General features: G+C 36.8%; 3 protein-coding genes across 3 annotated transcripts; 2 read left to right on the top strand and 1 right to left on the bottom strand.

Moving 5' to 3' along the window:
* The first annotated feature begins 20 nt into the window (after positions 1-20).
* LOC135658709 (uncharacterized) lies at positions 21-5,399 on the top strand. The gene is made up of 5 exons (XM_065176176.1): positions 21-72; positions 3,545-3,657; positions 4,366-4,395; positions 4,479-4,621; positions 5,219-5,399. Exons 1-5 carry the CDS (start codon positions 21-23, stop codon positions 5,397-5,399), a joined length of 519 nt encoding a protein of 172 aa, XP_065032248.1.
* LOC135658708 (uncharacterized) lies at positions 4,478-11,352 on the top strand. The gene is made up of 7 exons (XM_065176175.1): positions 4,478-4,621; positions 5,219-5,606; positions 5,708-5,815; positions 6,259-6,412; positions 9,641-9,696; positions 10,008-10,059; positions 11,162-11,352. Exons 2-7 carry the CDS (start codon positions 5,562-5,564, stop codon positions 11,350-11,352), a joined length of 606 nt encoding a protein of 201 aa, XP_065032247.1. The 5' UTR covers positions 4,478-4,621; positions 5,219-5,561.
* A 1,111-nt stretch (positions 11,353-12,463) lies between these two features.
* LOC135658707 (AUGMIN subunit 6-like) lies at positions 12,464-13,502 on the bottom strand. Its single transcript, XM_065176174.1, has 2 exons — positions 13,264-13,502; positions 12,464-13,113 (listed from the first exon to the last, which is right to left on the bottom strand). The coding sequence occupies exons 1-2, from the start codon at positions 13,478-13,480 to the stop codon at positions 12,464-12,466; spliced, it is 867 nt and encodes a 288-aa protein (XP_065032246.1). The 5' UTR covers positions 13,481-13,502.
* Between the last annotated feature and the right edge of the window lie 2,377 nt (positions 13,503-15,879).

Raw genomic sequence — 15,879 nt, 5'->3', positions numbered from 1 at the left:
GCAAAAAAAATAAAGAAAGGATGGTCAGGGTTCTCGACTACGGGAGGGCTGACGGGTGCATTATCCTTTTTGGTTTGGCTCGCTTACAAACATCGTCGAGTCGGGTTTAAAATAAATTGATCTCGATCCAAATTTTATCGCTCGGTTCGGGTTATACCTAGTCTCGGTAACGATGGAAAATAAATATTAACTATTTTCCTCTCTTTTTTAGTTTTTTATTTTATTTTATAAAAAAAATATTTTTTATTATAACAAAATTATCATTTATCATTAAGATAATATCGTATAATTAATTGAAATAAGTCGATAGGGAAAATAAAATCAGATAATTAATTATAATCGATTGATATGAAATATTAGAGTCGATCACCGTCCAACATATATTATCGTGTAGATGTTAGCATAGAAAGACGGTTCAAGCTTAGCTCCCCTGTCACTCATATGCATAAAATATAAATGGGGAACGTTAGGATAATTGCAAGCTATATTCTTTATAAAGAAACACAGAAGACTGAAAGAAAAAAAGAAAAGATGGTTAGGGTTCTCGACTACGGGAGGGCTGACGGGTGCACTATCCTTTTTGGTTTGGCCCGCTCACAATTGGCATCGTCGAGTTGGGCTTGAAATCAATTGATCTCGATCCGCTTTATAAAGAATATAGATTGCAATTACCCTGACGTCCCCCGTTGATATTTTATGCATATGAGTGAGAGAGGAGCTAAACTTAAATCGTCTTTATATGCTAATCTCTACAAGATAATATATGTTGTACGGTGATCGACTCTAATGTTTCATATCAATTGATTATAATTAATTATCAGATTTTATTTTCCCTATCGACTCGTTTCAATTAATTATATGATATTATCTTAATGGTAAATGATAAATTCGTTATAATAAAAAATATTTTTTTTATAAAACAAAATAAAAAATTGAAAAAGAGAGGAAAAGAGTTAATATCTATTTTCTACCGTTACCGAGACCGGGCATAACCCGAACCGAGCGTTAGAATTTGGATCGAGATCAATTGATTTTAAGCCCGACTCGACGATGCCAATTGTAAGCGGGCCAAACAAAAAAGGATAGTGCACCAGTCAGCCCTCCCGTAGTTGAGAACCATAACCATCAATTCTTTTATTCTTTCAGTTTTCTATGTTTCTTTATATAGAATATAGCTTACAATTATCCTAACGTCCCCCATTGATATTTTATGTTTATGAGTGACAGGGAAGCTAAGCTTGAACCGTCTTTCTATGCTAACCTCTATACGATAATATAAGTTGGACGATGATCGATTGTAATGTTTCATATCAATCGATTATAAATAATTATCAGATTTTATCTTCCTTATCGAATTGTTTCAATTAATTATACGATATTATCTTAATGATAAGTGATAATTTCGTTATCATAAAAATTATTTTTTTTATAAAAAAAAATAAAAAACTAAAAAAGAGAGGAAAAGAGTTAATATTTATTTTCCACCGTTACCGAGACTAGGTATAACCCGAACCGAGCGATAAAATTTGGATCGAGATCAATTTATTTTAAACCCGACTCGACGATGTTTTTTAAGCGGGGTAAACCAAAAAGGATAATGCACCCGTCAGCCCACCCGTAGTCGAGAACCATGACCATCCTTTCGTTATTTTTTATGCCACCGATTAAACGACGCCGAGCGAGCGTAGATCGCCCTGGTCGGACGTCTCCTGAGACCAGCCAAATCGAGTTGTCGATCTCTGACCTAGCGGACTCCTACGTTCTCCCCTCTTGTCAAGATCCAGTACATGTTCTAGATCTCTCCTAAAAGTGAGCTTCATGTGTCGATTCTTTCCGATTTGAACTCGTCGCTCTGTTTTCGATATTGTCGCCGACGATATAGTGTTGAGAATCGTCAATCGAGTTTCTCGGCACCTTCCATAGCCAGCAATACTGATCTTTCTCTCACAACCAATCTTACGGGTGCTGTTGATTCGTCTTCGCTCGCTCACCCATGCCCCCGGTTGTGACATCCTTCGCTTATTTACATCGTCCTTTCTGTAAATTCTATTGTTATCCCCATCATCTGGCCTTACATCGATAGAGTATCTGCTGGACTCGATGACTGATACAGTTAAATGCTTGGATGATCAACAAAGCTCATCGACGATTCGGGTGACATGTCCACTCGATGGTTGATACAGTTACATGCTTGGATGATCAACAAAACTCATCGATAATTACTAAATCCAACAGCTTTATGTTATCGACTAATTTATTATTCTTTCTCGAAGAAATTGGGTAATGCTAAGGGTAAATTCTTAATTTAAGATCAGTATTACATTAGATTGGGATTCGGGTGACATGTCCACTCGATGATTGATACAGTTGTTAAATGCTTGGATGATCAACAAAACTCATCGATAATTACCAAATCCAACAGCATTATGTTATCGACTAATTTGTTTTTCTTTCTCGAAGAAATTGGGTGATGCTAAGGGTAAATTCTTAATTTAAGATTAGTATGACATTTGACTGGGATTCGAGTGACATGTCCACTATCAATTAATCTAAGGAACTTGAAGACAAACAAAACACCATATGACTGCCCAGTGATTTAAAAAACGCTAGGTGCCAAAAGGCGCCAAGGTCCACAAACGCCCGAGGCGCTAGGCGCTCGCCCAGGCGCTCGCCCGAGCGAAGCGAGACGCTAAAATATAAAAATATATAATATAATTAATAATTTCAAATAAATAAAAATTAACAACATTAAAATCAAAATAATATATTATTAATCTATTAACAGAAAATTAATCATTTCAAAATTCAAATAAACTTAATATTAAGAGTATACTATATACTAAGCCTGATGGAGAAACGAGGAAGCAGCGGCGAGCGGCGGCAGCAGCAGTGGCGAGCGGCGGCACAGCAGCGGCGAGCGGCGGCACAGCAGCGGCGAGCGGCGGCACAGCAGCGGCGAGCGGCGGCAGCGGGAAAGGGAAAAGGAGCAGAAGGCACGAGCAGTGGGAGGGCTCGCGGGAGGCGCGAGCAGCGGGAGGGCTCGAGGGAGGCGCGAGCAGCGGGAAGGCTCGCGGGAGGGCTCGTAGGAGGCGCGAGCAGCGAGAGGGCTCGCGGGAGGCGCGAGCTGCGGGAGGGCTCGAGGGAGGCGCGAGCAGCGGGAAGGCTCGCGGGAGGCGCGAGCAGCGACAGCGGCGAGCAGCGGCAGCGGGAGCAGGAGCGACGAGCAGCGAGATCGCGATCGGGATCGGGATCGGCAACGGCAGCGGCTGCGGCAGGAGGTTAGGGTTGGGTAAGGGTTAGGGTTGGGGTTATATCGGTTTAGTTGGTTCGATTGAACCAACTAACAACCGAATCAGAACCGAACCAGACCTAAATTCTGGTTCGGTCGCCTTGATTTACCCAGGCGCTCGCCCGAAGCGCCCACGCCTGGGCTCGGGCGAGCGCCCAGGCGCCGCCTGCTTAAACATTACTCTTTCTTGAATGGTCTACATGGCATGCATTTCTTAATTACAACTCATGATGTGATATTGCAATGAGTTTTCAGTTGTCGAAGCTCATGGAAAGACTGGAATTCCAAAGGTGGTAGAAACATGGGGGCAGCCAAATGCTTCATCTTGTGTCCTTGCTGCTTCTTATTCTGATCACAAAACTGATCCGGTTTGTTATCACATTCTTTGTTGGATTTGAGTTATTATACATAAATGAATGCTATGACAATCTTAACTACTTAATGGGAGGTAAACAATCAAATCAAAGCTTATGTTAGTCTCCTTTTGGATCTTCATGGCTTCTTGGTAGTTTTGAAGTAAACCAGAAATCGATCTTATTAGTTTCTCTTGAATATTAATGAAAGCTTCTCTAGTTTGAAGCTAATATTCATGTTATGTTCTTCTTTCTTAAAGAAGCAGAAACCTATTTTGTGCCTTCACTTTCCAGCTTGAAAGTTTAATTTGGATGATCAATGGAGATATGGTGGTTTAACATTACAAAAGAAAAGTGTATGTTCAAAGATTTTAGAGTTTGATTACGGTGGACAAGCATTCCTAAGTATTATACAAACTTTAATGTGATTATTCACGATTAGTTTGAGATCTAGGATCAATTCCTATAAGGAAGTTTTATAATTCATTGGAACCCTGTTTTGGATTTGCGAATTCTGTTGACTATAATGTCACATTCTATTTCGCATTCTTGGATTGGCATGTAATCACTAAAGATGTGTTTCCACCTTTCTTTCCTTTGTTAGGAAATTCTTATATGTTACTCTAGTATAATTATATCTTTAATCTCATAACAGTTCGACGTGTAAAATATTCTTCTACCTTCTAGACATGACACTTGTAAATTGTTTGCTATTCTTTGCAGCTTTTGGCTGTTGCTCGCAAGAATGGTTCGGTAAGTTATCATATATGAAACAAGAGAAAACCCTCTTTTTCTAGGTTAAATTGTTGAAACATGGGATATTCTATGAATTCCAGGTTGAGTGTCTAAATCCTATTAATGGAGAGGCTTTGGGCATCACTAAGATCGATCAACCCTTATCACTGGATGGCTCTCTTAATGATGATCATGTTGTTGGATTGCATCTCTTCAAAACTAAAGGAATCGATGTTCCATCAAGGTAACATAAATAAATGCCATAGTTCATAGCTCATAGCAGATGAAGCATTTTTTTGAACTTGTATCCGAACATTTTACCAATCTGCTGTACCTAAGATATATTCTGTAGAAACTTGTTCATGTGAAAGAGTATCACAGATGGTTGAATTAAAATTTTAGCACCTGCCCAATTTGCATTTAGGGGGTCAAACCTATGACACTATCATGTTTAAAAGACTGCTGCAGGCATATGTATCTGCAGGACATTGAATAAAAAAGTTCAGAGAGATTATTCTTGCTTTCAGCACTTACTCCTGTATTTGACATCCCAAGGTTCCAATGTATATAGATAGTGAAACTTAATACGAAGGTTTATCTAGTGATTCAAGAGCAAAGCTTTGTGGACAAAGAAAGTTGTATTAGAACTAGAAGAGAGGAGAACTAGCTGACGTATATTCACAATGATTTTGCATATGCATGCATCTGTATGCAAGAATGGAAATTCTGTACATCTATCGAGTAAAATTTAGTTCATGGTGGTACTGTTACTTACAAACTTTAGTTGTGATCTCGAATTGCATGCACATTCTTATATTCATTCAATCCTTATGTTTTTCAGGTCAGTTTCATTACTTACCTGTCTGGAAAAGGGTAATGCTTGCTTGAGGTCCATTCCCGTCGGTGATGCGCCAGAAAACTCAACTACTGCTTCTCATATTACATGGAATGTATGCTCTTCTGGTAAAATAATATGTTCTTCAGTGGATAAAAGTGAGAATTATGCCTTATTTGGAGGGTAAGTTTCCGTAAGCTGTTAAAGAAATGTATATGAGTTTGTTGCAATTATATTCATGGGTGACAGCCTCTTTAATAAAAATTTGAAAGGTTGTTATATTGCCTAATTTTGGCCTAGTACTTTAATTTGTGTTTTCTTTTCTCTCAGGAATGGCATTGAATTGAACATGTGGGATCTTGGAAAATGCAGTAAGATCTGGAGTGCAAAATCTGTGAGTCACTTCATTCTTATTAGTGCAATTTAATGAGAGTTTCTGGTCTATTTGTATTTTGATTATGAAGATTCTATCGGTTTGCTCTTTGTCTTTTGTAGCCTCCTTCTAATAGACTTGGTATATTCTCTCCAACTTGGTTTACTGCTGCAACTTTTCTGAGTGAAGATGACCATAGAAAAGTTGTGGCTGGCACGATCAATCATCAGGTATGGCACTATGAAATATGTTTACTAGTTGTAGCTTACAAGCTAAAAAATGCTAATAGTTGGGAGTATAACTTTTATTGTAAGTCTTTCGACAACTTTTGCAATTGTTGCCATGAGATCGAGGATACATGTGAAAGCCTTAAGTTTGATTTTATGATAACAGTGCCTGACCAAACTTTTTTACAAATACTGCTTGCACATTTGGAGTGTTAACCAACTTGTAGTTAATAAACAGTTTTCTTCTGTTTATTGATTAATGTTGAAATATTCTTGACCATATGGTCTATCCTGATTAATGAATCTTTTGTATGTGGTTAATAGTTTTTGACCCATTGCTTTAGAAGTTGAGAAAATGATGTAAACTAATTACTCAGTCCGCATGAGATTCTAATGATCAGTATGTTATTATTCTCTTATTTGTTAAAAATTATATCTTGTGATAGATTCGTCTTTATGATACTTCAGCACAGAGGAGACCTGTAATTTCAGTCGACTTTAGAGAATCTCCAATTAAAGCAGCTTGTGAAGATCTAGATGGCTATACAGTCTATGTAGGCAATGGTTTTGGGGATCTTGCTTCATTTGATATGAGAACAGGTAAAAGACATAGTTCTACACGTACACTATGCGGCTATGCTTTAATTTTATTTACCCGATTCATTCATCCTCTTTAGTTTGTTGTTTTTTATGATCATAATCTCATGATTCTGAAATTTCATGTATGAGAACTAGTGAAAGTCATAGTTCTACAAGGTCACTATACAACTACATTGTTAATTATATTTAGTTGTTTTGTTTATTTCTCTTTTGTTTTCTTTTTTTGTGGATATAATTTCTTGATTGGATATAATTTCTTGATCAGATCCTTTTTCTGATTGCCGTTTAGTTATCATCTCATATCTAAGACTTTTTGATTCTTATAGACATTTATCATATGTCTAGCTACTTGTTCCTACTCCCATAATAAACTAAGTCCTATTACCATAATGGACAAAATTATCACGATTTCTTATTTTATTTCATCGATAAAAACTTTTTAGTTTTTGGGCTGTCCGATGAACCTCAACTTGTTATTCCTTTATGGTCAAATTGTTGGAGTTGAAACTTTCAGTAGAACAGAAAGTTCTTTCAAACAGTTTTATGTCAGACAATATATGTGGCTACATCATAAGCAATTTTAGAAGTAATCAGCTGATGTTGAAGGCCTTTATGAAATCGTAAAAAAAGTTTAAGACTCAACATGAATTAAGGATATAGAACCAGGAATAGTCACTTCCAACAAGGAAACTAAAGGTTTGAATGAGACATGTGTTGCAGGTATGGTATGCATAAAGGAAATTATGCTAACTCCTATATTACATAGTTTTCTCAGTTGATTACATGATGTTCTAATTTCTTTTCATTGTCAATGAACTGGCTCAACTATTCTTAACTATGTGCGGTAAGTAGTCATCCTCCTGTTTTTTGTGCATTAATGCTTTCTGTCATTTCTGAGAAGTCCATGCTTTATGTTTACATTTTTGGTGACCTGTGCTCTTGGATTAAGGATTTGGTCCAAAGAATGTTAATGAATTGAGCTCATTATCAGAGACGGAACTAGCTTGACTCACTTGGAACTTATATTTTCTGTTATTAACTCAGTTCAAGTAATAATATTTCATCTAATTAACTGGGTAGATTTTTCCAATGTGAGCTTGAAGCTAGGACATGCTTATAGCTGAAAAATCTTATTTAACAATTCAAATTCCTAGTGTCGTTAAAGTATGGGGTAATGGGTAGTACCATTCATTTTAGTTTTTTGAATTGTAGTATTTACCGTTATTCTGATGCTTATGATTTTGAAATATCTGAGTTTTCTTTTAATGGTTTCACATTTGTATCACCTGTTAGACAATTAATAATTAGCTTCTATCAATGATGAATTGGCCCCTGGTGATTCAAGTGATTCAGGGTTACTAATATTTAGAACTAACTCTTGATGTTGACTAGATGGCAGTCGATTTCCTTGTTTCAAGAAAACTGATCGGATGCTTTATTGGTAAGTGCTCTGGAAGCATCAGATCTATAGCGAGACATCCAGAACTTCCCATGATAGCATCTTGTGGTAAGAAGTTGTATACTGTTAATTCAACATATTCAGTCAATTTTACTTCTACCATGGCACAAAATAGTGTTTTGTTTCCTCGAAAAAAAGGAAAAAGAATAGTGTTCCATGTTGGAAGTTTTTAGTTTATAACTCAGATATACCAAATTTAATATATTTGGTGGTTTTCATTTAATGTAACTTTTCAAGCTTTCTATTGTTCTTTGATATGTTGAGTAACGATCCTCCATGGATTATCAGTCATTGTTTCATTTCAAGAGAAATTACTGGTGCATACTGTTTCATCTTGAAGGTTAATGTTCGACATACTTTTCATGGTTTATTGGGAGTTATTTTACAATCAATTTTGTTAAAGATAAACATCCTTCTGTTTGTGTTTCTAATGAAAACCAAAGTGTTATGTCTAACATACGGCTCTCATCCTGCTCATCTTCGACTCGGGTTTATAAATTTATTACCATCCATGACCCACACAAAAAATTAATGGTACTAGCTGTCTTACCGCTGCATGAATTTCCTACGAGAATACATGTATTATTATTGGCATATGCTTCAGTTATATTTGCAAGATAGTTGGGGGTTCATTTTTTTCATTGGGGTGAGATGGGCTGGTGCAGGCAGGCTTGGGGTTGGGTTAGGTGATATCTGTCCTTGTCTTGGACTTAAATCGGTTTTGGAAAATTGTACCCTAATTCAACCATGATTATGCATGTTTCCCTGTCAAATCTGTTCAAACCCGACCCAGTTGAATTGGATTTAGTCAAGTCCCCTGACCTTGCCTCATCTTTGACTCGGGTTCATAAACTTAGTACCATCTCCGACACAATAAAGATTGATGTAACTATTATCTCATAGCTTATGAATACATTTTTTACTATTGATATATTCTTTAATTATATTAACAAGATAGTAGGTAAATTACTTATATGAAATTGCTGGGGTTTTTTTTCTGGTGCGGTCGGATACGTGGAGAAAGGATGGGGGAGGCTTGAGATGGGGATGGGGATAGGTGATATTGTTCTTGTCCCGGTCCTGATTAGTTTTGAACAATTATAACCCAACCCTGGGTCCAACATCGACCTTGACCCAATCCCCAATTTGATTGGATTAGCCATTGGGGCAGTACACCATCGGCCTAGTGTGAAATTCTCATTTCTAGCTATGTCATGTTGACAGATTTTATTGAAGAAAATATCTCAATGGTAGCAGTAAGCATCATCAAGTTTTAGGTAGTTCCCACCTCAATAGACTCGGCATTAGATGGACATCATTTGTAATATTTGGATGTGTTGTTTTGGAAGTTCTCTTGTTGGTAATTTAAAAAGATGATACATGCTGAAAAGTGTACTGCCATACTTTGGGATACTTGTTTGTGGTGACTTGTACCTTGCAAATTCAAGTTTACTTTTTATTAAAAGTTAACTATAATTTTGAATGTTCAAGATGTAAGAGAATCTTTTTCTCTTATTTTGCTGGCCCTAGAGCTTTGACTGAAATTTCTTGTCATGTTTGAAACTGTAATATATATTCTTGCTATGAGTTTTTTTTGGTAAAACTATAGTTAAGCATGAAATATTTTTAATTTCATATGCCATGTCTTCACAAGTAATATGTCAAACTATGCTTTCGTGCAAACCTTAGTTCTTTACTCGCCACATTATGCATTAGTGTTTTGGTCGTAGGTTTATAAGGTCATGCTTAATGATGATATTGGTTTATAGGATTGGACAGCTATTTGCGTGTGTGGGATGCAAAGACGAGACAACTTCTATCTGCGGTATGCTATAACTACTATCAGCTCATAAATGGATCTTGCTTCAACAAAATTTTCAGTATCCTTTGGCTTACATATAATAGAACAATTTTAAAGAAGGGAATTTAAGTTTGGTAGTGCTTTGCAATTTAGTTCTTCCTCTTGGTTTAGATTCATTTTTCATGTAAAGCCCATTAATTTATAGGTTATATTGGGGTAATTGGATGCATATTGTAGAGGAATGCATAGGTTCAACAACTAGTGCTTGCAAACAGTTCACATTTTCTTTTTGGTTTGTATAAACCTATCATTGAGTATATTTCTTTTTTTAATAGGTTTTCCTCAAGCAACATCTAACAAATGTGGTGATCGATTCACATTTCTCAGGTATTACTTATTTAACAATTTGGATTTGACACTACAAATTCACATTTACATGCTCTATGGCTCTATACAACTTAATACTTCGGTAGATCCACATTGGAAATGAATGTGATATTAGTACATGTAACTTGATTGATCTATTTCAAATAACAAACATGGTTAACATCTCGTGTGTTTGTTTCTGCTCCATATAAATAATGGATTAGTAGGTCAACTAAGTCTTATCTAAAACATAGCTAACCTCCATACAAATAATGGATTAGTAGGTCAACTAGCTTTAGGGTTAACACCATGAACATCATGTGCACCATGATAATAGTGTACTTGAGTGAGGGATTTTGAGCCAGTTTTGTTGAGGACATCTCCATTTGGTTAGGGTAGATTGTGACTTCCTAATAATCCCACTTAGGCAAATGACCTGACAGGGATGCTGATAATGCATGGGCTTAGGCAATTTGGGTCACATGACAAGGCCCACTTGGTACAATTTGGATCACATGTTATGATGAACGAAGCCCTAAATGCATGCTAAATTTGAAACAAAACCCAATCAAAACATATTCCATGTGTTCAGATTTATATAGTTTGATAAAATATTTGGGTTACAAGAGTATACATACCTGAGCAACAGCATGCCCATGTGTGCTAGTTACTAGTAATATCAGTCCATGGACTTCTTACATCATTGGCAATAAATTTACTGTATTACACTATTAATAGCAAATGATTTAGACAAGCCTTACCATCAGGACTCTTCTGGTTCCCGGTGGTCATGGGCATCTCATTAGTTATTGTTGAATCTTTAGTCATGGTACCTCCATTTAGGTTTGGTCAAGTATTCTACCACAAAAAAAAATCTGGCTAGCCTATGAAGTATTTGGGTTATGATATCATGAAGCACAGACAAATAGGCATGTTTTATGGCAGTGCTTGTCAGCACAGTGATGTTGGAACAAATTGTACATGTAGATTGTTGGTAGCTTTTTACCTAAATCCTATTCTAGAATAGGTCGGTTTTCTTCTTTAATTAATGTTAGAAAATCTGTAAGGAACTCGTTCGTCATGTAAAACAATTTGATAATGTCTCAAAATTCTTGTTAAACAGGTTCCAATGGCAATACTTGTGATCAACAAGCTGATCTACAAGTATGCGATGATACTGAAACCATAGATAATGATGAATTGCCAATCTCTAGCGGTAAGAAAGTATCTAAAAGGAAGAGAGTTGGCAAAGTCAAGAAGAAAAGAAAGTCTGGGACCAGTACGATGATGAAACAAGTGAAGCCCATGTATTAAGTTAAGCTGAATCTGAAGACAATAGTGTCTTGCCACCCCTCAAACAGGAAAAATCATTAGATGAGCACAGCAAGAGGCTCAAGCAGAAAAAGAGCAAGAAGATTTTGCCATGAAGGAGGCATGACGGTCATCAAGAAAGTTGCAGTGAAGGATGGGTGAGTCGGTGATAATTCCATAATTTGTGACGACCATGACTGAGCCCACCACCCATCGGGCAAACCGACTAGATGATGAGTCTCTCGCCAAACTTACTCCAGATGTCCAACACTCTAATGAAAGGAGGAAAGTTAGATTGAGTGTTGAGTTTTTTAAAAGAGTGTTTTAGAATTTGAAGAGCAAATCGGATAAAGGCTTATGGATTCTTTGAGAATTTGTTTGTGCTATTGCATCGCACAAAGATGTTAAAATAGTGGTTTCGAAGGTAAAATTAAGGAAATTAAAATTTTGATAGTTATATGCAATTGTGATAGTTATATGCAATTAGAATTTTGATAGTTATACCCGAAGACTACCAAGAAAATTGTGATAGTTATATGCAATTAGAATTTTGATGGTTATACCCTCAGACTACCAAGAAAATTGTGAGACTTATATGCAATTAGAATTTTGATTTGCATATGGGTTACAGAGGATTCTCCATGAGTCATTTGTAGGCAAACTGATTGCTTGTGCACAAAACCTGATTCACAAAATACCGAATTATAACTTGCAGTCCACATGTCACCAATATTTACCCATGACGATAACAAAGATCTGACCCACAAATCCAAAACAAGCCATTGAAGGGTAAGAAGGACATTTTGTTAAGTCGGAAAAGATACAACATAATTACAGCTGCTACACACCGGGTAGAGAAAATGACACCATCATCAAAACAACCAACAACAACAGTGAAATCGCATGTAAATTAGACTACATCACACGATTCAAACTCGAATTAGAAACCCTTATATTTCAGTTGCTTAAGTTAGTCACCATCGCATCGCAAACAAATGTATGATGTTGGCCCTCTGACCAAGACTGCTGCATCTAACCTTTCTCTTCAGCTACATATAATACCACCACCATGGTGGATATGGAACTCTAGTGTTCCATGAGAGCAGCATCAGTTTCAGATAATGGTGCTGCAGAAGAAAAGAAAATGGTTGCCACAGTTAGCGGTGTAGTAATCAGGAACAAGAACTATGAGCAATGCACTCAGCCAACAGAGCGGACAGTGAAGACCAAAATCAACACCCACACTAGGCAGTTTGAAAAAATATACCAACACATGCCTGGAAATATTAACCATACCAAGCAAGTCCTCGTATGCATCTTGGAAGAATGATGATTCCAGTAACAATGGAGGTGAGAAAACTTGATCCAGAGTGTTGTTAGCTTCAGGATGCGTTCTTTGTATTTTTTCAGTGGATGGTTGGAACAGCCTGGCCAGGTTTTTGTTCTCCTTCAGTCCATTCAATCTATTTAACATATCTGGAATGAAGCTTTGCTGGCTATTGGCATTACAGGAAAGATCTGTCATGTTCATCGGGGCCTGATCTTCTGGTGGTGAGGAGAAAACCAGTTGTTGATTTCTCCAGTTAGGAACATAGTCGATTTCTTTCTGAGAAGCAGCATCTGTTGTTGATAGAGGTATAAAGAAGTGTTCAGAACCATCATCACTGCTTCTTTCCTGCAACAATTCTGAGTTGCTTGATGAGCTTGATAGTGCAGCTTCACGAACAGAACGACGAATGTTGTGAGCATAATAATCATCAGTCTCTGAAAAATTAAACCACATGGAATAGTGAATAGACAAGTAAAATTTGCTCATCTCTATTTATTATGTAAACAAAGTAGAAACTGGATAATAGCTGTTGATCTTCAACATCTGAAGATCGCCTCGAGTGGGTAATGGCTGAAGGCGCTGACCTTGTGCTTCACCATCTTCATCAATTGTAAATGGAGGTGAAACTGTTTTTGGGGCTGGCAAAGTTTCCTGATTGGTTTGACTACCTACAGGATGCTGCTTTGGTGCTTGGTTGCCTTTCCCCGATGAATTTGGAGTTAGATTGAATAAATGAGGGAGTTTCAAAGTTGGACTACCGGAGACTTTCTCAATCTGAGCAGAGGAGAATTTACAAGTCATCTCAGCAACTTCATCAGTCAACCTTTCCTGTTAATAAAATTTCAAATTCATTAGCAGTACATAGAGGCAAAAAGGGACAAATCTTAAAGATGACAAATTCTTGAACTAGAGGTGATTGACGAGTTGGGTCAGTCACGCTGAGATGGGTTATAGTAGGGACATGTAAGGCTGATGTGAATCGAGCCAATTTTCTAGTGGGTTTAGATTTCTAAATGAGGATTGAGGAACCAAACTATATAGCTATATGGTCAGAGTGGTTGATCATATTTGGTTTTGCATGTCAGAAGGGGGTTCAAGAAGATATAATTAAAACATTGCTATAAGCAAAACGTATGCTTGACCTTAATATAGCCAACCAGCCAACAGGTCAAGAGTTCTCGACCAGGCTCTGAACTATGTTCATGACAAGTTATCCTAAACAGTCCGGTGGGTTTGGTTTGACTTGGTGCATGTGATTAGAAATTGATGCCTCTACTTAAAGCAGCTGTTCTGTGTTGTAGATCTATGTTCCGTTACATTTAGTTAAGATATATCATAAATCTGGATACAGAGCAACCCTGCTTTTCCAAATAACTGCATCTTGAAAAGTAACTTGATATACAGTCATTCTCCTTTTAAGTTATAGAATTTTGTTAGCCAGCAGCATATACTTCAGCAAATCCACACTGGCCATATTGGTGACCACCGGGATTCCTGGTGTGGAACCTTATATAATTAGTCCATGGTTGCTGTGGCACTTAAGTGCTCATTACTTTAGTTCACACAGATTATACTGGTTAAGTAATGTTTAATGCTTTAGTGATGAAAATTGTAAAATGTGGTAGTCATGCTGCATATTATGTTGCACATGGATATAGGGAAATTCATCCTCCGATGTTTCTTGAGTAGATACAGTAGCATTTCTATAATCCTAGTTTGCCTATTTGATGGGCATCTTGGAGTTGGATATACCTGATGAACACATTTCTTTAGAGCATCATTACCTCTATGGGAGTAATCAAGTTGTGGATTAGTTAGAATCAGATGCTGCTGGAACTATTAGTTATGTGTGGCATGAAGACACCCTAAGGCTTCTGTTAAATCTAAACTTGTGGATTCTTGTGGTTGCATTTTCTCAAGGAGAGGCAAGCAGTGTTTTGTTACAGAAAAGAAAACAAAAAATTAGGCAATTTTGTGTCAAGTTTCTTAGGAGAAATTTAAACCACATTTCAACAGGCAAATAACTTGCTGCACACCCACGTAATGGTATGTTCATGATCACGGTTGCCGTTTGTGACTGTATCAGTTTTCCCAGCTTGACTCGTCTCAATACCACAGTTTGATAATTTTTTGATGTATCAATGAAAATAACGTTTTAGCATTTGCAAGCTAATTAATGGTTGCAAGGACCAAAAGTAAGTTTTTTATATAGTGAAGTGGAAACTGTAAGAAAATTCTATATTTATTTTGTAGGCAGCAAAATTTATCTATGATTTTATATTCACTCAACTTCTGATGAATATCTTGACAATTAATGCAGATTTCTCTTTGAAAGTTGACATATTCTATAAATAGTTACCTTATCACCATAGTATTGTTCCTGTCAATGTCTCAAACGTTATTTAATGCTGCGGTTTTTTTGGGTGTCTGATAACATGTGTTTATTAAGAGAGCGACTTAATTCTTTATTTGTGATTTTTTTCCTGTTTGTTTATTTTGCTGATTGCTTTTCAACCTTTGCTGCTAAAGGTGAAAGCTAATGAAGGGGAGGGCCCGGAACTGCTTAGTAGTGCATCTGACAGCAGTAGCAGTGGGCATGCGGAGTCACTAGCTGCAACTCTTGCAGAACATCGCCAACATTTAGTTAGCATACAGGTCTAGTGATACCGGGATAACACTAATCATTTAGGGGCTAGTCCTCCCTGTAAAATTTCAGACCTTTATCCCTTTACTTTTATGATAATCCTTTTGCATTTTGATTCTTATAATTATTGATTTGTTCTTATCTGAATTTTAAGTGAGCAATCTGGTTGGATTTATTTAAAGCATAATTGAATTTTGTTCAAAAAACTGTATTTTGCCATATTTTCAATCATAACTTCACATTAATCCTTCAATGTCATCTATATTGGGTTCTCGGCCATGTGACACGTTTTCTTGTATGTGGTGTAGGCCTCAACTGTGATTAGGAAACATATCAATAGTTCTAATCACATTGTGGGCATTTCCTTTTTGTGTAAAATCATGAATTTTTTTTTTCCTTTTCTCCCGGTGTTCTGGTTTTTTATTTTGTGTGTGTCTTTACATTAACTTATCCTGCTATTCAGGGACTTGTTGATCAACTAAAGGAAGTCATTCCAGCAATACAGATGTCAATTTCAGATCTCACTGAAGAAGTAAACAATATTTTTTCAACCATG

The sequence above is a fragment of the Musa acuminata genome, unplaced genomic scaffold (assembly GCF_036884655.1).
Source record: "Musa acuminata AAA Group cultivar baxijiao unplaced genomic scaffold, Cavendish_Baxijiao_AAA HiC_scaffold_412, whole genome shotgun sequence".
Taxonomy (NCBI): Eukaryota; Viridiplantae; Streptophyta; class Magnoliopsida; order Zingiberales; family Musaceae; genus Musa; species Musa acuminata.
The sequence above is the reverse complement of the archived record's forward strand: the minus strand, read 5'-3'. Positions and strand labels throughout refer to the sequence as shown.